Source organism: Aotus nancymaae, unplaced genomic scaffold (genome assembly GCF_030222135.1).
Source record: "Aotus nancymaae isolate 86718 unplaced genomic scaffold, 86718_ANA_hifiasm-v0.15.2.pri h1tg000067l, whole genome shotgun sequence".
In the NCBI taxonomy this organism is placed as follows: Eukaryota; Metazoa; Chordata; class Mammalia; order Primates; family Aotidae; genus Aotus; species Aotus nancymaae.
The window spans coordinates 10,417,630-10,440,530 of NW_026988482.1; the positions used below are offsets into that span (position 1 = coordinate 10,417,630).

A 22,901-nucleotide genomic window follows, 5' to 3' on the forward strand; every position below is an offset into this window, starting at 1 on the left:
CAGACTGTGAGCTTCTATAGATTAAAGACCGTGGTATGAGTTCCTATGTGTGTCTGTGAGAGAAGATGTTTTTGTTCATGCTTTAGCACAGAACTTCATTACTTGGTCTACAAACATTTACTGAGCACTAGCTGTGTATGAGGTAATGGGGAAACAAAGATAAAACAGATAGAAGCCTTGCCCTTCCGATTATAATCACCGCTGAGAAACTAGCAGGGTATCCATTCATCCATCCAAGAAATTTAAACTTAATGCCTGCTCTATATTGTGCCCATGCTAAGTGCCGGACGATGAATATTAGTGCAGCACAGTTCCTGCTCTGGAATTGCTCATGGCCCACAAGCGAAGACAGGGAAGTAAATGGTGATTACAGAATAGCATGATCAACGCCACGGGAGTCAAGAACCCAAGCGCTACCATCATAACCCAGATTGGATGAGTGGTGGAAGCGTGCACTCGAATGTCAACGAAAATTCATCTCAAGGGATCTGTAATCTCAACAACTTCTCTAGTCAGTATCTTTGTCTTTATCATTTTTTCTTCATGTATGTTTGAGAAACTCTCTCTAAAAATTATTATATTGTGTGAGAAGCTCAGCAGAACTCTAAATTCTTTCCTTCTTAGGTACAGTAATAGTTACTGAGGCCCGAACACGTCCCTGGCCCCAGACTGGATGAGATGACCAGCTCTCCACTATGCATGTCCCAAGCAGCTCTGGCCTATATGGATTTTTATTTGAATGAGAGGGAAGTCACAAAACTACACCCTAGAATCTCCACAATACCAAATTCACGACTGTTATTACAGTCTTATTCCTCTGACCCCACAGCTTTTGAATCACAGGAGAACTAATTTGCTCAGTTGGAGTCACATGATGAAGATAAGATGGGGAAAACAAGTTATGAACAATCTCTATAGGCTTCAATCTGTGACATTCTGGACACTGAAGAAAAATTAACCAAATCTTGTAGACTCATTGAGCTGGAAACTTACAAATAATTTAGCCCAGTGGTTTTCAAATTTGAACATTTTTCCTCCAAATAAAAGCTTCAGAAGAAATCCAGTAAATGATAAACGGATCTTTTTTGGCTAAAATAAGTTTGATGACCAGGAACCGACCCATGAACCCCTCAGGTAACCTCAAGAGTAGTATGCAGGAGCCCAACTTGCAAGCAGTCAAGTCTCACCCTTGTTTTGTAGAAAGGAACCTGCAGTGCAGAGAAGGGAGGCAATAAAGTGACCTACCCGGGGTCGCTCTGACAGGAGACCAAGGGAGTGAGGACCCACATTTCTTGGCCTAGCCCTGTATTCTTCCCTACAGCCCTCTTTCCATCTGCTGCTGAGTCAAAGCACTTTATAGCAGAGCAGAGGGCTCTGCCTGGCCCAGGTGGAGCTGGGAGAGGAGAAACCCTCCATCAACTCAACTTTCCCCCAGGACACAGAGCAGCCCTGCCGGCATGTTATCACTAATATACAAAACGTGAACGTGTAAAGAATTGTTTGCCAATTTTCTTATCTCAACTGGCACAGAAGCAGGCTTGTTGGAGAGTTATGAGGTGTTACAGTATTGTTGTTTATCCACGGCACATCCCTCGTCTGTTCTCACAGAGAGACTCAGGAAAGGCTGCACACATAAATTCACATAAATTACCTTTATGAAATGTCAAAATTAAAAGTAGATTTTTATTTTGGGTATATGCCTTGAGAATGTTAACCCCTTCATGTGGGTAGAGGTGTCTGCGTGAGAAAACACAGTTGACATCTTTGACTACACACAGGCCACAGGAAGGAACTCCCATTCTTCCTTCCTATCCCCATCGCTACCCCATCTGCAAAAGAGTAATAGTTCTCATTAACAAGACATAGGCTTTTCTAAGTTCCCTGTTTGTGTACAAATATTTCTCTAGATACAAAATTTTTAATCCTGTGGTTACCATAATTTCATTCTTTATTTAACTTACTTGTAATTAACTAACTGAGAGTTCAGAAGACACACATAACCATTCTGAGCCTCAGTTTCCTTACTTGTACAAGGTGGATGCTATGGTTTGAAAGTCTGTGTCTTCTTCAAAATTTATACTGAAACATAATCCCCTGTGTAGCAATATTAAGAGGTGGGGCCTGTAGGAGGTGGTCAGGCCATAAGGGCTGTGTTCTCATGAATAGGATTAGTACTTATAAAAAATCTGGAGGGAACTAGCCAGGCCCTTTTTACCCTTTTCATTTCTCCCATCATGTGAAGACACAGCATTTGTCCCCTTTGGAAGATACAATGTTAAAGGCACCAACATGAAAGCAGAAATCCTGACCAGACACTGATCTGCTGGTGCCTTGATCTTGGATTAATCAGACTCCAGAATTGTGAGAAATCAGTTTCTGTGGTTTATAAATTATTCAGTCCCACGTCTTTTGTTATAGCAGCTGCAATGGACTAAGACAGTGAAGATTAGAATAGATGAGTGCTGAACAGCCAGCTTTTCTTCCCAAGGATTCTCAGAGTTAGCAATGCGGATCGTCAAGTAGCTATTGGTATTTCAAAAGCTTTGTGGATATTATAGATACCTCCAATAGATCTTCTAAAAATCCCACATGACTTCTGGAGGCATCAGGAGACAGAACAAGTGAAGACAGCAAGGGAGTGCCTGGTGTTGGAGCTGGTCTGGCAGACAGGGAGGGCCGGCATCCCAGAAGGACTTTCTGAAAACCATTTTAACAGGGGGCAGGTAGTGCTGAGGAAATGGAGAACGACATGGCCCTTGTGGAGGTTCACCATGAAATAGCCTCGAGAGAAGTCAAGCATCTTTATCTAATGCCAATACTGTTTTCTAAATCTCAAGTATAATACTTCTCTTATACTCAAACTGTTTTTTTTTTTTTTGAAATGGAGCATCACTCTGTCACCCAGGCTAGAGTTCAGTGGTGCTATCTCAGCTCACTGCAACCTCCGCCTCCGAGGTTCAGGCGATTCTTCTGCCTCAGCCTCCTGAGTACTTGGGATTTACAGGCACCTGCCACCACTCTTGGCTAATTTTTCTATTTTTAGTAGAGATGGGGTTTTACCATGTTGGCCAGGCTGGTCTGGAACTCCTCACCTCAGGTGATCTGCCCGCCTTGGCCTCCCAAAGTGCTGGGATTACAGGGGTGAGCCACTGCGCCCTGCCTCAAACTGTTCTTTGTTGAACTCTTGTGAGAGGAACAAAAAGATCCCCAAACACACCTTCTCTTTGCCTCTGACTCAAGTGTGGCCGGCTATGCCTTTCAAGCTGATTAGGAGTTTTCAGGGTGCCTTTCACACTGATTAAAAAGTTCTCAGGGTAGTTATTCTTCCACTTCTCTGAGAAACAAACATTTACTGGGGACCAACTATGGTGGATCTGTCTATGGTTTTACAAAAGCAAAAGAATCATCTTAAGATTGTGCAGTTTTTCTGTAGGACAGAAATCTTTCAGTATGTGCTGGAGCAGAATCTTCAGTGATGAAGAGACTGGAAAGCTCTGGACCGGGGGTAGGTTTCTGGCTCTCACAGTCTAGGATGGAGCCCTGGAATGAAAAATTAAGTGGGAAATGGGAGAAGAAAGAATGTGGATTAGAGTCAGGACCATGTTATGATCTCTATGCCTCAAACCTTTTTGTCTTTCCACTGTAATAACATCAATATGAAAATTTATGTTTCTAGAACTTTAAATTGCTCAATAGTATGTGTTTTTTGTCTCTCTTTTAGGCAAAATGTAATGGGTTTGGGGTGTCCAACAAATTTTCCTCTTTTTTTTCTGAGGTGAGAAAAATTTGAAACATTGAATGACCCTAAATGCGATTTTTTTTCCCTTCTCATTTTAAAAGAAAGTAAAATATTTCAAGGGCTTCTGAAAGTTTTGTGAACTTCAGGCACTGTGCTTCTAGTGCCTAAAGGATTTGTCAGCCCAGTTCTGGGGGAAAGAGAAAGGCTTCATTCAGCCTGCAGCACTCACAGTGGGACTGCTGATGTGCGGGAAGCTGGGGGTTGGTCCCGCTTCATGGACGCTGTATCCCTTGAGCCCAGAACTCACTGGCCTCAGACATTTGGCAATAGTGCCTCCAGTTTGCCAGTACATAAGTATGATGGCTGCTTCTTTGCTTTTCTTCTAAATGTGGCAACTGGAAGAGCGGGAAAGAACAGTGAACTGGAGTCCAGAAAACTAGAGGTGTGCTTGCATGTTTTGATTATATGTAGCTGTGTGAGCGTGGACAACCTTCGTCTCAGGAGGTCTGTTGCAATATTTGCAAGATAAAAAAGTCAGAGTAGACAATAACTTTTAAGCAATAATTTATGCCCTACATGCTTCTCTAATATTATTAGAAAAAGTCTCAGAGAGATAATGAAGTTACTTATAAATGGAAACAGTTATACTTAGATCAGAATCTGGAAATAAGTTACTTACTATAATACTATATTAAAATTAGTTTGGAATTATCTGGCAGCTGAGAAATACAGTATTCCTATTGCCTGATTAAAGGCAAGGTAGTACTTCTTTATGGCTTTATTTGGGACTTTTTTTTTCATGCTTAAACAAAAAAAGTAGCACTAATGCCATTTAATTTTTTTAAAAAAGCAAAAATTCATGCACAATCTACTACAATAAATATAAATGTTTTCTTTTCTTTTTTTTTTTTTTGAGATGGAGTTTCGCTCTTGTTACCCAGGCTGGGGTGCAATGGCGTGATCTCGGCTCACCACAACCTCCGCCTCCTGGGGTTCAGGCAATTCTCCTGCCTCAGCCTCCCGAGTAGCTGGGATTACAGGCACGCGCCCCCGTGCCCAGCTAATTTTTTGTATTTTTAGTAGAGACGGGGTTTCACCATGTTGACCAGGATGGTCTCGATCTCTTGACCTCGTGATCCACCCGCCTCGGCCTCCCAAAGTGCTGGGATTACAGGCATGAGCCACTGCGCCCGTCCAAATATTTTCTTTGTAGTCTTTACCAATGTGAAATTATTCAATTGAACATTGCAAGATAAAGTATTTCAGTTTCCTGCTTTATTTCACTCAAGAAGATACAACCTTTAATCTCAGTCTACTGCAATGTTGGTGTGTTATTTTAAATGTCTGTACAATACCAATTGGATATACTTAGCCATTCCTTGAACATTAGGTGTTGTTTTCAATTTTTCATTACTACTCAGAATAAGCAATTACTATTGAAATCTTTTGCTTCTTTAGGATAGTTTTTATTACATGAATTCCCTGGAATGAGAAGATTCCATTAAAAACTATGAACATCATTTACGTTTTCTAAGTTTTGACCTTTGTTTTCTTATGAAATTGTGCTGACTTTATTCTCGAAATGCGGAGGTAAATTTTCTGGGGAATATTACAAAATGGTAAATCTTTTCAGTTCTAAAAGACTCCCAATGAATTTGTTGCAGGGCATGTTTGATCTATGCGAAAGCAATGGAATATTTGATTTTGACTGGATCTATTGCTGGTATTAATGCACCTTTAGCATTTCACTGAATATAGCCTATCCAGGGACAGAAGAACACGTATTATTGAATTGGGAATGAACCTGGCCAGAGGTCATGAGAAACAGAGTGGAATATTTACATGTGCAGCACTTCTCTCTTACTGGACAAGTTGAGGAAGTTTTATTTATTGTTCTTCTCAGATGGTCCTGTGACTAGAACAGAGCTGGAATCACTCTGGATTGGGATAGCTGGGCTCAACTTTCCCACTATTTATGGCTGTGAGAATTTAAACAGAGCTGAGAGTTTCCTTCTTTCCTGGATTTCAAACAGTTGGTCTCAGAGCGCAGAGCTTCCCCAAGTGTTTCCAGAGAAGACAGCCTGAGGGAGAGGAAGTGGTGCTAATTAAATCCTCCCTCTGTTTTCCAGGCACAGGAGCCTTTCGCAGATGTCTGTTGTTAGGCGTGTGTTCGCAGAGTGCGCAAATACAGAAGCAGGCTTTCCTTCCCCAGTGGCACAAACCTTCCTTCACAGGTTATAGGGAACTTTAGAAATGCATTTTCTTCCAACACCCACTGTGATAAAGGTGACAGACCTGCATAAATAGAGCATGTAGCTGCCAGGGACAGGGAGGCCAAAGTGCCTTCTCTCTCTCTTTCTGTCTCTCTCTCTCTCTCTGTGTCACTCATACACACACACACACACACACACACACACACACACCTTTTTTCCTGCTTCTTCATTCCTTGCTTTCTCAGAGTCCAATTTCTACCTTTTGCACCCCTAACTTTAAAAAACTACCTGAAAGCTCAGAGACGTCTTTTTCTGTGATGAGGCAGCATGATACAGTGCCTTATGGCAGATGTTGGGTGTACTGGACGGAAGGCATGGTTGGGAGTCCAGCTGCTACTGCAACTATCAAAGTGTGACCCTAGGTGGGTTCCGTCTACTCTGTGTTCCTCGGAAAGATGGAAAAAGAGTAAACAGCTCTCCTAGGATTGCTGGAAAGATCAGATAAGAAAACATATAAAGCAAACTGCAGAAAGCTTATCACTTGTGAGTTACCTTAGCTGTGTCTTCTCCTTCATCCAAATCCTCAGGGTGACTATGTATATAGATCCACATTTGCCTGAGATAGTCCAGTTCACTCCTATCATCCTGACATAATTGCCAATAGCACACTTTTCATGCCAAAATATCCAAAATTAGTTAATAAATTATGTGATCATACTATTTTTACCTCTTGTGAATACTCTAGTTAATCCCAAATTCAAAAGTGGAAACTTGCTGGGTGTGGGGGCTTTTTCTCAACTTCCTTTGTCTCACAAGAACCAAGGAAATTGATTAAAAACCGCTTTTGTGTAAGAAAAGGAGGTGACTCTGAGAATAATATGGCATTCCTACTTTCATGGTGAAACTGGACACGAAACTTTCTAGGCAGCATTGATAACATGCTCACTGTCAGCTTGAAGTGATTTGAGTGTGCATTTCGCTGAGCTAACATGTGCCTTCTATTTTATTTTTCTTTGATTTATATGTACAAAATAGAAACCAATATAATATTTTTGTTTATTTTAAAGCATATGTGATCATTACTAGCATCCACAGACATGGAAACAAAAATAAAAATCAATTCTCACACTGTGATCTAGAGATAACTGTTGTTAATATTTTATTTTTCTTCTTTTTTGGCCCTCTTTTTAGAGGTTTTTAAATCTGTTATACCATACATGTATGCATGTATATACATATGCACATACTCTTTCTCTCTCTCTTTCATTCCTTTTTCTTTCTTTTCTTTTTTTCTTTCCTTCCTTCCTTCTTACCCTTCCTTCCTTCTCCTCCTCCTCCTCTCTCTTCCCTTCTCCTTCTCCCTTCCCTTCCCTTCCCTTCCCTTCCCTCCCCTCCCCTTCCATCCCCTCCCTCCCGTCCCCTCCCTCCCTTCCCTTCCCTCCCCTCCCCTCCCCTCCCTTCCTTTCCCTTCCCTCCCCTCTCCTTCCATCCCCTCCCTCCCCTTCCCTTCCCTCCCCTCCCCTTCCATCCCCTCCCTCCTGTCTCCTCCCTCCCCTCCCTCCCCTCCCCTCCCTTCCCTTCTCTTCCCTTCCCTCCCCTCCCCTCCCTTCTGTTTCCCTTCCCTTTCCCTTTCCCTTTCCCTTCCCTTCCCTTCCCTTTCCTTCCCTTCCCTTCCCTTTCTTCTCTTTCTTTCTGAATTATTTTAACATATTGGAATAATGTTATCTATAATACTTTGTAACTTACTTTTATCCATTTATAATATACTTTGGATAATTTTTTCTGTGATAAAAATATACACTCACATTTTCAATGATAATTCTGTATTTTATCTTATGGTATAACATATTTTATTTAGTCAACTTCTTACTGATGGATACGTATTTCATTTTTTTGGTGTTAGACACAATGTTGCATGAGTGTCTAATGTTTTATGTTCAGTGTTTATAAGATATAAAGTGGTGTGTTTTTCTATGATATATAACATGGTATATTTTTCTATTAGATGTGATGTTGTGATGAACAAACTTTTTTTTGTTTTTTTTGAGAGAGGGTCTTGCTCTGGTGCCTAGCCTGTTGTGCAGTGGCATGATCTTGGCTCACTGCAACTTCCACTTCCTCTGCTCAAGTGATCCTCCCACCTCAGCCTCCTGAGTAGCTGGGACTACGGGCACATGCCACCATGTCTGCCTAATTTTTGTATGTTTTTGTAGAGAATGGATTTCACCATGTTGCCAAGGCTGGTCTCAAACTCCTGAGCATAAGTGATCCACCAGCCTCAGCCTCCTAGAATGCTGGGATCACAGGCATAAGCCACCATGCCCAGCTGAACAACTGTGTGTGTGTGTGTGTGTGCACGTGTGCACACACGCGCTCATGTGTGCGTGTCTTTGGATATTCATCTAAATTATTTTCTTAGAACAAATTTTTAGAATTGGAATTTTTCAGTTTAAAAATATGTGCTGTTCTAAGTGCTCTTATGCTCTATTATAACCCAAGAAGCACATAAGAAAATGTATTATCGTTGCTTTTAACTCTTAACTAAGCTTGTAGTCTGGTGAATTTTCAAGCAAAAATGCTATGCAATTTTGAAGAGAAATTTTCTGATAATTATGCAGCCCTCCTCTTGTTCAGCTTCTTATTTCCTAGGCTTAAAAATGAGAAAATGAAACTACTTGCAAACTCTTTTCTCTGTCCAGAGAGTCTCTCCTTCACTCCTCTGGTAAATGACCTTGCAGGATTATAGATGCTAAAAGTCTGTGTTATGAAGCTGTATCCACCAATGCCTTTGTTTAGTTAACATGAAGGGTGTTTTTAAGTTTCAGGAATGCCATTGGCTCATCATATTCTGTTTTGTCATAGCTAGGACACATTTGCAGGCAACATTTTTTCCAATGAGATTTCTCTGCCCTTGTTTTAGGCTGAAGAAATGTCAACTATTGGGAGTATTGAAGGATTCCAGGCTGTGTCTCTGAAGCAAGAGGGAGATGACCAACCCTCTGAGACTGACCACCTATCTGTGGAGGAAGAGGACTCAGGCAAGGACCCGATGCCAAGACATATTTCAAGGCAGTCAAGTGTGACTGAGTCAACTCTTTATCCCAATCCTTATCATCAGCCTTATGTCTCACGGAAGTACTTCGCTACACGGGTAAATTTATTGGTTCTCTTAAATACTACATAAAAATTCACCATAAAACATCTAAAATCCTTCTATATATCATGTATTTACCAAGTATATTCACATTTATCTCATGTAATCATCATCATAATCATGAAGTTATCTTTATCCCTATTTAAAGATGAAGGATCTGAACTTCAGATAATCTAAAGATCTATTTTTGATTGCACAGATAGTATTAAGAAGAAGTATGTCCTCCAGCTTCCTTCTTTGGTTCCTCAGTCTGTGTTTATGCTAAACCTGATATCAAAGAACTAATATTCTATAAAGAGAGAACCATAGCAACTAGAATACAAAGCTGTGATCCCAGCGAGGGTATTCATTCTTCATGCGGAAAAGATATGGATAACAGAGTGGAGAGAGCTGCTAAGACTGCACTTTTTTTTCCATTTATAATATATTTTGGATATTTTTCCATGATAAAACTATACACTCACACTTTCAATGATAACATTGTATTTTATTGTATGGTATAAAATATTAACATATTTTATTTAGTCAACTTCTTACTGATGGATATGTATTTCTCTTTTTTTTTGGTGTTAGACGCAAAGTTGTATGAATGTCTAATTCAGTGTTTATGAGATATAAAGTGGTGTGTTTTTCTATGATATATAATGTGGTATATTTTTCTATTAGATGTAATTTTTGATGAACAAACTTTTTTTTTTTTTTTTTTTCCTGAGACAGTGTCTTGCTCTGTTACCTAGCCTGGAGTGCAGTGGCATGATCTTGGCTCACTGCAACTTCCCCTGCTGGGCTCAGGTGATCCTCCTACCTCAGCCTCCTAAGTAGCTGGGACTGTGGGCACATGCCACCCATGTCTGGCTAATTTTTTTTTTTTTTTTTTTAATAGAGACTGGGTTTCGCCATGTTGCCAAGGCTGGTCTCAAACTCCTACATGCAAGGATCCACCAGCCTTGACCTCCCAGAATGCTGGGGTTATAGGAATGAGCCACCATGCCCAGCCGAACAACCGTGTGTGTGTGTGTGTGTCCACATGTGCATGTGAATGTTTACATTGGGGTGCTCTATTACAACGTGGGATCTCAGGTTTACATTGGGATGTTCGTTATACAAGGTGGGAGCAGGTAGCTTTAAATCTCAAACCTGTAGCTACCATCTGGAGCTGAGCTCTGTTATCTGTGCAATGGAACTGGGAAAGTAAATGGATGGGTAGGTAAGCAGGAGGGAGCTTGTATATCTAGATGTTAAAAAACAATGTTTTTAACTTTTAGCATTTGGATCAAGTGGAGAGCACTTCACAGGTTTCTAGTACCTTTCTCTCTTGAGCTCTTCTTCCTACTTGCAGATCCTCTTTCCAATCCTTCAACATTCTTATTAATACAGTAGTGGTTAGTTCAGAGGCTACAATCAATTGGGGGCAAATCAAGGAGTTTACACTATGGCAACAGAGAACATCTCATTTTCATGTGTACGTGGGACATCTCTTTTTAGAAAAAAATATATTTCAACTCATTCTCATAAAAAGATTGGGGCCAGGGTTTTGTTACTTTTCCAAAGCTTTAATTAATAAATCCTGATTCGGTTGCTTTCAAAATATATCGTTGCTTTAGGTAAAGTTTTAACTAAAGCAACTTAATGAGTGTGTGTGTGTGCCTGTGTGTCTGTGTGAGTCTGTGTTTAAACATTGCATATTCTCTATATGCAAGATGCTTTAGTAGGTGCTATACTATATGTGTGTTTGTGTGAGTGTTTCTGCATATGTAGAGCATATGGTTTGTTTTTCAAAGTATGTGAACTTTATTGAATATGCAAAGTTAAGCTGTGTGATGTAGCTGCAACGGAAATCAAAGCATCTCTTGGAGTCGTGCTATCTTTGATATTGATGATGTCAGGGTTTGATGAGAGAAGAACACACTGTGATATAGAATAAGAGATTTATTATTGGGAGCTGATGCAATTATGAGAGCTGGCTAAGACTATGCAAAGTTGTCTCTGCATCTGGTTTTGGGCCTGAAGTTAGAATAGGTCAACCGGTTGGCAGTTGTGAAGAGGAAATAAGAAAGGGAGTAGGAAAAAATTGCATGGAAACGCTGGAGTTTCTGGTGACAATGTTTGACTTTGGAGGAAAAACTGGAACCTGTGTCTGTCTCCCACCAACTTTAACCTGGATGATGTCAGGTGAGTTTTAGAAGCTAGTGCTTTCATTCCTGAACTACACACTTAGCCAGCCCAGGGAGAGGAAAATCTTAGGGAAAAAGCCTGACAGTGATGGAAGGTGATTCAGGTACCGGAGCTGCCCCTTGCCATCAAGTAAACATCGGGGCTATCTGTTGCCATGAACACGAGTTGTCTCACAGTGCATGATGACCTGCACTGATCTTCAACAGTGAAAACGACTTGTGTTTCATTTCTGCCTTTTGAATATTACACAAATGTCTCTTGTTTCCAGCCCTAATTTGGAAACACACACAAAAAAGCAATTCTAGAAAATGTAATTTCAGCTGAGCTAAATTGACACAGTCCAAAGCCACTACACATGATGATTGTATTGGTGTTGCACCATGTAGCTTATACAGCGAACTCACATCAATTATCTGTTTGATTCCCCAGAGCAATACTGGAAGGCAGGCAGAAGAGGGCTTATCATCCTTGTTTTAAAGATGAACATATTGAAATATGAGAAAAATAAAGTGACCTGTCCAAGTCATATAATGTTAGTGGAAGGACTGCAGCTAGATTCCTAATCTGGATCTTCTTTCTCCAAATCCAGTCCTCTCCTGACCATGCACAATAGAATTTATGGCTTCTTTATAAATTTTTTTAACCTGGAAAGTTACTCATTGGCTCCTTGTGGCAGGATAGTGCTCAGTTTCTCCAGTGCCAGGAGAAAACAGCCAATGCCATAATAAGAAAGAAGGTCAATTATATGAATTACAAATTAGATTTTCAAAGAGGTGACTGACACACAAATTAGTTATTGACCAACTAGTCAATTTTAGCATCATAATTTCATACATTAGATCACATGTCTCAGTACTGGATCGTAAAAAAAAGTATATCTGGCCCCTTAAACCTCTTGTATTCTTTATGGGTCACTCTGGGATATTACGTCCTTTCCTCTGGCTTCCAACCTATTATTTCGTCTCTGCAACTGTGCACCTCTGACTTAGTAGGAGCTCCCAGCTAGAAGGGTCTTGAGTATCGAATTCAACCTTTAAAGTGCACAAATGAGGTAAAACTTCATTCCAAGGTCAACCAGCAAGCTCTGGGCCGTGCGAGGACTAGAAGACAGGCCTGAAACCCAGAACTCTTGATGCTTTCCACCACAACCCACTGCCGTTGACCTTGGAAAATGAATGAAAGGTCACAGAAACGAAGATCCTAACTACTTGCCATCAGTCTGCTTGGATAACCTTTTCCTTCTGTTTTAGTTCATCTGCTATTATTGCTTAGACATATCTAAAAAAAGGCCTAGTAGCTTCTCTGAACAAAAGTACCCCTCAAGGCTAATAACTAGAGGTATATTATGATAATCTTCTTAGTTGTGGAGACTGATATTCAAAAACAACTTCTTATGAAAGGAACAATGCTTAATCCACATTGGGAAAGATATTTTTAAACACTCTGTAGGACTCTATATTTGCAGATACCTTATCAGAAAGTTGAAAGCGATTTGGGATGGGGAATTATCTCTAAATTTATACTCGAGAATGTAAATTACATACAAACTAATGGGACTAAAACTATTTGATCTTTTAATATTTAATTAATGGTTTCCCATGGCGTTTTTATAGTCTGTGTTCTATTGTGAGCAACGAGACTTTAATAAGCAGGTTCAGGACTTCCCATTGTGTAGCAAGATGTCATTGCTTCCATGACAATAATTTGGCTTTCATACTCTCTCTCTTTCCCTCTTCTCTTGCTATCGGGTTCCCTGTGTCTTGGTCTCACATTGGGAAGAAATAAATATATCAGTTATATTGTTACTGCCTGTGTGAGCTTCTTTCTGGTATAGAAAATAGTTGTCTCACTGGGCAAAAGGTTTCTTCATTCCCTCCAACCCTGAAATCCCATTAAGATTATTAAAAAGATGATATTATTTTCTTTATGAGAGCAGAGGACTAACTATAATGAGATATGATACATTCTCTTTATTTTCAGATAAAGACAAATTTGCTTGGACTTTAAAAATCACGTCTGACTTAGAGCTGATTTTCTTACTTTACGTGTTCATTGTGAAGTGATCCCAGTTTGCACGTGACAAGAGAGACCCACGTGTCTGAGTCTGCAGAAACATTCTTTTCTATACCACTCCTGTTGAGCTAAGGAGCTCATTACATGGAGAAAAATCAGCACAGACACGGACATTGTTTGTGTGACAACTGGCCCCAGGCTAGTCTAGCTCAAGAAAATGTAAGGAAACAAACACATATGTTTTCAAAATTCCCTCAGTAGGTTTGCTTTACTAAAACTATTCAGTGCTAGACTATAAAAGACAATATTGCCTGTCACGCCGTGTCAGATGATGTGTTCATATTACCTCACCATCTTTCCCTGTTTGTCTTAGGTTGCATGTTGTCTCTGAGCTGATTATTCCATGACAGTAAACATTTGACCCCCAAAATCATTCTAATTATTTCTGATATTAGATAGAAGGAAAATTTTCTTTACAGAAAGAATGAAAATGATAATAAAGATTTTATTAATCAGTATTTACCATTTTATATATACATATATAATTATATATAGTGTTTCATAGCATGGCGCAGTTACAGTTATTATTTTATTCATCTAATAAATGACCAAACTGATGTATAGAATGACAAAATGGTGTATAATAGATTCTCATAAGAAAGGTTGAGATTTAAACCTTAATGTCCCAGACACAAGTCAAAGTATGAATACTTTCATGTTTGGCACTAAATGACTAAAGTTAACGTATTATAATAACTATAATAGTAAGATGGGGGAGAGTACAATTCTGTATCTGGGAACATTTTCCCTCTGTATTCTGTAAGGGCTAGACTTACATTTTTACCAAAGATAAGAATAGCACAGTGAGAAGACTGATAGAACTCCAGAGGCTACCGATTCATTCTGCAAAGAACATGCTTAATTTTTTTGTGGCCAACTTTTTAAAAATTTTATTTTAGTGTTTTTATTTATTTATTTATTTATTTATTTATTTATTTTACTTTAAGTGCTGGAGTACATGTGCAGAACGTGCAAGTTTGTTACCTAGGTGTACACGTGCCGTGGTGGTTTGCTGCACCCATAACCCCATCATCATCATCTACATTAGTTATTTCTCCTAATGCTATCCCTCCCCTAGCCCCCCCACCCCCTGCTGTTCCTTCCTTAGCCCTCCACCCCCCTGAAAGGCTGTGGTGTGTGATGGTCCCCTCCCCATGTCCATGTGTTCTCATTGTTCAGCACCCACTTATGAGTGAGAACATGTGGTGTTTGGTTTTCTGTTCTTGTGTCAGTTTGCTGAGAATGATGGTTTCCAATTTTATCCATGTCCTTGCAAAGGACATGTATTCATCCTTTTTTATGGCTGCATCATATTCCATGGTGTATATATGTGTTGTGTATATGTGTTATGGTGAATATGTGTTGTAACTTTTGAAAAGGTATACAACAAAACGTCACCTTCATCTTCTATCTTCATCACATTCTTTCCTACGCATAGGGAACCAATGTTAATAGTTTCTATGTATCCTTCAAGAGTTACTATAGGCATATAGAAGCAAACACAAATATTTATTCTTATTCTCTCTCCTCCTTTTTGTACAGAAATTGGCATATTTTACCCTCTCTTCTCATAATTCTTTTCTTTCATTTGATAATACATTTAAAAATCTTTGCATATTAACATTATCTTCTTTGTGCTTTTTATAGCTTTATCATATTGTGTGGTATGAATGTATCCTATAATATATACCCCTAGACTCTTATTGATAGATGTTTGTGTTTTTTTTTCCAGAGATTTGTGCTATCCAAAAACGAGGCTGCAAAGAACACTTTATAGATATGTCATGTTGTACACATGCAAAAATTTCTTTAGTATAATTTCACAGAAGTGAAAATCTGGATCAAAGGATAGATCATTTCTCATTTTGATAGGCTTTGCCAATGATTTTCCATAAGGAAGGCAAGTAAGGTTTTAAAAATTCCACATTATTATACTCATCTTTACATATCTTTGGCAAAGTGCCTGGCATAAAAACATTCAATAAAATGCTTATTTTAGGATTATTTCATTACTCTTTAACTCTGCTTAACAATTTTTTCTTCTGAAAAACATTAGTCTCACTACTAAGTTATATTTGTTGAGACAAAAATTATGTGAATACAGGAAGACAGACCCAAAAAATACCCATGTTGAGTCATCAAAGAAAGTATTATTTTTTTAGAGGACAAGTGGGACTGGAAGAGTCAGACTGCATCACAGGGAGCTGAGGTTGAATGTAGGGAAAATTGTCATACAATCATAGGGAACTCCCCTCCGGGGTCGTGATGACTGATGTTGGCACAACCTTCTCTGTTGAAGAAAAGAACCTTCACTGCTCACATGTTTGAGCAGTGGCTCTCTTAGAAAAGGCTCCACACCAACAGCAGCACCCAAGAACTTGTTAGAAATGCAAATTCTCAGGTTCCACCGTGGTCCAGTTGAATCAAAAACTCTGGGTATACTCCCAGAAATCTATGTTTTAACACAAATGTTAGGTGATTCTGATGTACAGTGAAATTTAAGAGTCATTGAGCTATGAAGTCTATGAATTTGTTAGAACAGATGGCAATCAATCTTGAAGCTAGGATTGAGCCTATAAGTAGTAACACCTGTTTGGGGAAGGATACAGAAAATGAGGTGAGGAGACTGACAGAGTTTATCTCCCTGAGTCAGCTAAAATTTGTTGTCAGAGTATTGGAAGAAGGCTACTTTGTGTTTTATTGATATATGCTCTAGGAAGAGAGAAAAGGTATTATTTAACAATGTACAGATTGCTAAAGGCTTTGAGCTTTATATTGCTTGTTTGGGAAAACTATTCCTCTGAAAGTGGCTGTCTTCATTTTTATACCAAAGTCTGAGTAAGATTATAGAAGATGAGACCTAGACCGCTTTTTCTCCACCCAAGGAGAAAAGCTTACCAGAATTCAAGAGTAAGTTCTCTGGCAGGCAGCTAGGCATACAGGCATACAGGCAACTGCATGAACTGTGTCTTTTGTGACCAGCTTTCTGGAGGAGCTGTTGGAGTATACTAACTAATCATAAGCGCAATGTGGGCTAAGTCTGCTCTAAACTAGTTACTTTCTCCTTTTCACCCAGCCGGGGGCCATTGAGACTGCCATGGAAGACTTGAAAGGCCACATAGCTGAGACTTCTGGAGAGACCATTCAAGGCTTCTGGCTCTTGACAAAGTGAGTAGTTATGGCTAAGCGAAGGGCAGTGGGAATGCAGCATTTTTCTTGACTTCACTAGAACAGAATAGGAGATGAACCTGTGGTTTGGATTTGTCTGGTTGCTACATAAGATAGATGACTGAATTATCCAGTTAGGCACATTTTTCTGGCACTCTATGGGTGATGGTGTGAGCAGATATGACTCCTATAACTGTTTTCTGGGCTCGTCCCCTCACTCAACCATCTCTGTATCTACCTTAGGTCAGGTCTGTGTCACCACTCTCAAAGACTGTTATGTTGGCTTCCTAATTCTCTCATTCCAATCTCTCTTATTTGAAAGCACTCCCCCTATAAACACATTGAACTACTAATCATCTCATTCTAGGTGACATGGAAAGGAAGTTTGGGAAAGAAGATAGTAAAGTGGACATATATACTTTGAATTTGATCTTATATACAATCATATGAACAGAAAAACCAGGGAAATGATGAAGATAGCTAAGACAAGGAGGTTTCCAGAGTTAGTATAAAACCAAGTCTAACATTTAAGCCCTTATTTCTCCAATAACTGTCTGCATTCACCCCAAAGATTATCCTAGCCACAAGAGCTTTGATTGCAAATATCACCACAAAGATGGTTGCCTTTCTAGCCTTCCCAGAAATTCTATTGTTTGTATGACCGTGTCTTTACTGCCAAGTAAATATTAGTAATGCCATGGTCTTTGTAATAATAAGTAAAATATCTTCATAATAAGAGAAAGAGGCAACTTTTTTTTTTTTTTTTACTACAAAAGCCTTAATATGAAATAGATAATTTAATTGGAATATCTAGTTCAGATACTTTATTAATTCATTAAGTTCTGTTTTCTGACTTGGTAACTTGATCACAAAAGGGTCCAGCAGAGAAGCTCAGTGATTCCTATACCTTGAGTAAATAATATGAGTCTTTAACTCCTGGACAGGACATCCTCTTTGACTAAGTTTCAGGAGGGCAACTCTTGAATATTTCACCATCCAGTACAGCAGAACAAAATTTTCAATCCATGGGAAATAGGACCATATCAACTGTGAGTTCATCTGACTGATCACCAATTTATACTATTGTTTCAAATGGGATTCAAGAATAAAATAAAAAATAAGCTCTTAGACACCAACCTGTGTGTCAATTTTGGGTCTTTGTATTTTCATGCATAAAATGGAGTTAAAGTATGTATCTGAAGAATACTTGAGAGGACCAAATGAGATAACATTGGTAAATTAGCATTGCCTAGCACATGGACTTTCAATAGCTGTTAGTGCCCCTCTTAGTTCACAAGTAATAACTATTAGTAAGAGGCTCTTTTTTTGCAGCTTCTGCCTTCATTTCTGTCCTGTTCATTTCTGTCATTTCTGGGTTACCTCTAATGAAAATAAAACTCTGTAATTCAGACTTTTTCCTAATTCACTTTTACCAACACACATTTCATTTCCCACTCCCCACTTCCCATCCAGAGTGAAATTTGACTTATGCAAATGAATAGTCTGCCTTGATTAGAATAGATGTCAACATAGATTTTGGAGATCCAATCACTGGTAAACACGTAACTAATTTGTTTCTATACTGCATCTCCCTTACCAGAAAGAATGTGCAAATGTGGTATTTCAGAATCGAGTCGGGGCTGTTGTTGAGTTCTCGGGTAATAGAACCGGTAATTTCTTGAATACTGCACATTTTAATTGGTTTTATTTTTATAGACATACTTTTTTGTTTGCTTATTTTTATTCAGTGATTATAAAGATTTGTAGACGTAAGTTTTCCAAAGATAAATCCAACTGTACGATCTGCACTGAAGCTTAGTGCTGCAATTCTGCATGCTTGATTCAACGCTAGCTACAATGATTGGTAACACCAGTCGTTTTCAGAAAAATATGAGCAGCTGTCCCCCAAAGACCCAAACTTTGAACCCAGCTTGAACTTCGTAGGAAGCTCAAAAGTTGGTAAGGCCTATCTAGAAACTCATCTTACATTTCTCTTTTGTTTTGTGGTACCTATTTAAGTATAACAATCAGGGATGCATCCTGCATACGTGGAATTTCCTACAATCGTATTTGCTTGTTTGCTTGCAGACTTGGTTCGTTTACGTTTTGGAACCCATCTGTCGCCCGCCCTTTTCTTTTTTTTTTCAGTTTCCAAACGGTTATTTTATCAGATTGTTTGAACATTAAATTTATCCTGTTTGCAATCCAAAATAGTTACCTGAAGTTTGCTGTTTTGTGTGTATGTGTGTTTACTTTTATTGTGTATTTGTTTTTCTAAACTCTTTGGCACAATTTTCTGGGGGGGTTCAGACTGCCACAATACAAGTCAGGAGAGGGCGTTTTCTTTGTGTTGCCAATTCTGATCATTTAAATTTTGGTTTGTTTGGGTTGTGACTTATTTTGTTTTTGAAGTCTGCGTTCTTTATTTGTAACAATTGTACTTTTATTTTTCTATATCCTCTAACGCCAGAGTTTTCTTTTTCTCCCCCCTCCCCGCCACTTCTACATTCACAGTTGAACCATATTAGGAAAGGCGCCTTGATGAAAAGATCAGGATAGGAGCTCTGACCATTCGTCAGTGTTTTCCCTAGAGTAATAATAATAATTAAAAAACAAAAACAAAAAAAACAACAAAAAGAAAACAAAACCTAAAGAGCGTCTTTCCTCTTTTTGTTTGTTTTTCTTTTCTTTTCTTTTTTTTTTTTTAACATCTCTTGTGCTGCATAAGTAGACAGAACTTCGGTTAGTTTTTATGAAATGCAACATCTAACCCCTTGTTTTCTGGGAGAAAGAAACTGCAATGACTTGAAGTTGAGAATGTGGATACCGCCTCACTCACACACAGTTTCTCAGGCTGTAAAGAATCCCTCACCCTCCTCCTAGCCGGCAATCATAAAGCACCACGTGGCAAAGGCACAGCGAAGGTGGGCTTGAGACCCAGGCTCCATCTTTCTCCTCAGTAGCAAAGGCCAGGCTGCCTTTTACAACAAAGCACCACAGCTGAACCCATTCCCTCCTCCTCTCCCAAACCAGTCATTCCACTCGGCACCGGCCAAAAGACAGAAAAGCTCCTTCTAGCCTCTCCTGGGAAGAGATAGCTTTCTTTTTTTCCTTTTTTTTTTTTTTTTTTTTTTTAAATAAGTAACTCCATTGTTTTCTCTTTTCCAAGATGGCCGATGTTATGGTTTTCTACGGAGTCAGTGCTTACTTAGCTCACTAACAGCACTGCTGTTGGCGGCTGCGGCTGCTGCTGTGGCAGAATTTTCAGTGTGGTGTGTTTTCAAGCATCACTCATTCATCCTCTCATTCCCAAACATTCAGCATCCGTACACACTCCTCACTTCCAGGTTTTTCAAAAGATTGGAGATTTCCAGCGGGGGTCCTAAGGTTATCATCCCAGTGGTGACAGATCAAGCTTGCTTCTTCACTTTCCTTAGTTCTTTGGTTGCCCATGTAGCAAGGGTTTTTGCTTTGTTAGTCTGTCCCCTTTAAATGGTAGTTCTTTGGTGTTCTTTTTGGTCTTCTCTCTGCCAAAATCCTTTACTGCCTCTTCCCATTAAAACCTACTTTCAGGAAGAGTTCTGATTTCAGTCGTTTCTTCCATAGTGATAATTTGACAGTTTTTTCTTTTCTTGTTAAAAATGTCATCATGGGTTCTGAGATGCCTTATGCAATGGAAAGAGCTGCTAGTTGTAAAGAAGATAGTTCAGGCATCTGATTCAAATAAATGAGGTTCTTAGTCTAGTCACTGTTACTTCTCAAGCAGAAAAATAAGAGGTCCCTTTGTCAAAAAGAGGAAAACTCATAGAGGATTTAAATGGCCTTTCATATTTAAGTCTTTTTTCTTGTTTGTTTGTTTGAAAATTCTATCACATCAAGGTACGGAAAGGCAGAAACAAAAACTATGAGAACACATAAACAACATCCCAACTACCCCCGACAGCAACCACAAAACAAAATAACTAAACAAAATAAATGTGCAGGCCCAGAATGCTGAGAGCTTGCAATTACTCCTGGCTTCTTGCCTCCTTTTTATAATGGAATGAGACCCATCTATTTAGTTCTTATGAATTATAGGAAGTGTAATATGGACCAACTGCTCTAGCCTGGCCAACCACACAAGATTCTCTTTTACATATGACAAAAATGATTGAGCTTCAAGCACATTAACTTTTAGCTCATTCCATGGAGATGGGAAACTCCTGGCTGCTTGTCTAGCAACCTGGCTGTCTATCTAGCATGTCTGGCTTTGGAACAAGGTTTCCCATTTCAGAATGGTGAGAATAAAAGCCCTTTTATGATGTATAGCGCATTACAAAGTATTTTCACATCTGTGAACTTAAGTTAGCTTCACAACAACTTTGTTGGTTTTATGATTCCGATTTTATAAATGAGAAATGTGGGCCAGAGAACATGAAGTGCCCAAATGAAGAACGTATGAGTGATAGGGCAAGGAAAATAGACAGCACCCCTCCTTTGCTCTTGAGGCTGATTGGGTTCTAATTCTTTCCAAAGATGCAGGTGTGAGTCGATTGATGCACTCAGCTCAGTCTTTAGTCATGGTTGATCAGACTCCTAGAAATAGTTTGATGTGGGTGGGCAAGGTGGGAATTGTCAAGAGAGGGGACTGGAGAAGATCTTAATGGCCTTTGTATTATGTTAAAGAACTTAGATTCTATCCCACATGTGATGGGGAGGCACTGAAGGGTTGAGAAAGTGCAATCAATTTCCATTTTATAAAGATCAGTATAGGGCCTCAATCTTTTATCTAAAATTGTTGGAACTAGATGTGAATTAGAGATGAGTATTTTTCAGATTTTAGAAGGGTAAAACAATGCATATGTTCTTTATTTTACTAACATTAAGTTGGTTGAGCCATTTTTCAAGGAGTCACACTCAAATTAATTCAGGTAAGCTGCTTTGTGCTTCTCTAAATTGATAGGGACATGTTATTCAGTAAAATCAGAAAAATAAGTTTGCAGGCACTTGGGAGGAGAATACAAAGAGAATAAACAAAGAGTCCAAGGGGGCACTGGAGAGATTCAGCCCTAAACCCCAGCATGACTGGGAAGTTAGGCTGACACCATTAAGAGAATTCTAATGAATATTCCATTAGGATTCAGGTCTCCAGCCCAGCTCATCAAGGAGTGTCACATACAGCTATAAAGACAGGATAGTGTTTATATCCACCTTGCAGTTTCCTATTACCCTTCTTATTGGCCCTTTCGAAAAAAGATTATTTAAAAAGATTATGTGTATGCTTTTAGAACTGATCCATTAAGTTAGCACCAAGGAGAACATCTTGACACTCTATGGAATCTCAAAAAGTAAGATGTGATGGCAATAAAGTGGCTCTTCAGCAGAATGCACTTGAGGTGTCTTTGTCTACAACGGTTAAAGAGGCAGGAGGAGATAGCATCTTCCCTCCACATACTTAGTGTGAAGTGGTCGTGGGGATTGTTGTTCTTATTCCTCTTATTCCTAATTGAGAATAGTTGCCTATGGTGCCTAAGAACCAGTAAATTCTTGCTCTTCATCTTTATAAAAGATACTTAAAATATGTTTCAGGATCCCTGCCAACTCCACCTGGTGTCTATCCCAGGGCTTTGGTAGAATAAATATGTGAAATTGGACTGTCTATGTGGAACATATAGACAGTAGAATCAAAGTGAAGTTGAGTCAGCCTGGTGTCATAGAGAAAGAGCTGAATTTGGAATCAGAAGGGTTGGCTTTGAATCCTGGATCTTCTACTTACTGTCAGTAAAGCTGGGTGAGCTTGAGAAGGGTTTGCTTTTTAATTTGTTTAATTGGTGAATTTGTCTTCATATGTCCTTTTTTGTTTTAATATTTGCTTTAATATGCCCTTGTTTTAATAGTTTTTCCACGGTTGTGCAGATTCCCCATTTAATATGTCCTTTAGGTCATTAGATATTTACTACTCTTGAAAGAATCACAACCACTTTCAATTTTATATATAATATATAATATATATTATATAATATATAATATATAATATATAATATATATTATATTATAATATAATATTTAATATATAATATATATTATATATTATATAATATATATATTATCCATGGTGTGTGTACCACATTTTCTTTATCCAGTGTATTATTAATGGACATTTAGGTTGATTCTGTGTCTTTGCTATTGTGAAAAGTGCAAATGTATATAATTTTGATGGTCTTCTCTAAAGGAAGCTTCTCTCAGTCTTTTTCTTGTATTTTTCCTGATTATCATATAGTTTTTACAAAGTTAATCATTCATGTATTCTCAGACAATTGCTCTCCAAACTGTCAATGACACAGGAATGTAAGGGTTTATTATTATTCTTTTAAAACTGAATCTCCAAGTAAGAAATATC

General features: G+C 38.8%; 1 protein-coding gene across 2 annotated transcripts in view; it reads left to right on the forward strand.

Annotated features, from left to right (window-relative positions):
• TPRG1 (tumor protein p63 regulated 1) overlaps positions 1 to 22,901 on the forward strand; it is a 142,206-nt gene that overhangs the window by 24,695 nt on the left and 94,610 nt on the right. The window contains exons 1-3 of one of the 2 annotated variants that reach the window (XM_012448924.2): positions 3,350 to 3,505; positions 8,873 to 9,103; positions 16,431 to 16,522. In XM_012448924.2, coding sequence (XP_012304347.2) covers positions 3,476 to 3,505; positions 8,873 to 9,103; positions 16,431 to 16,522 — 353 coding nt within the window. In that variant the 5' untranslated portion in view covers positions 3,350 to 3,475. Of the gene's footprint in view, positions 1 to 3,349; positions 3,506 to 8,872; positions 9,104 to 16,430; positions 16,523 to 22,901 lie in introns of those variants that run through there. The other variant, XM_064366918.1, reaches the window with a different exon arrangement.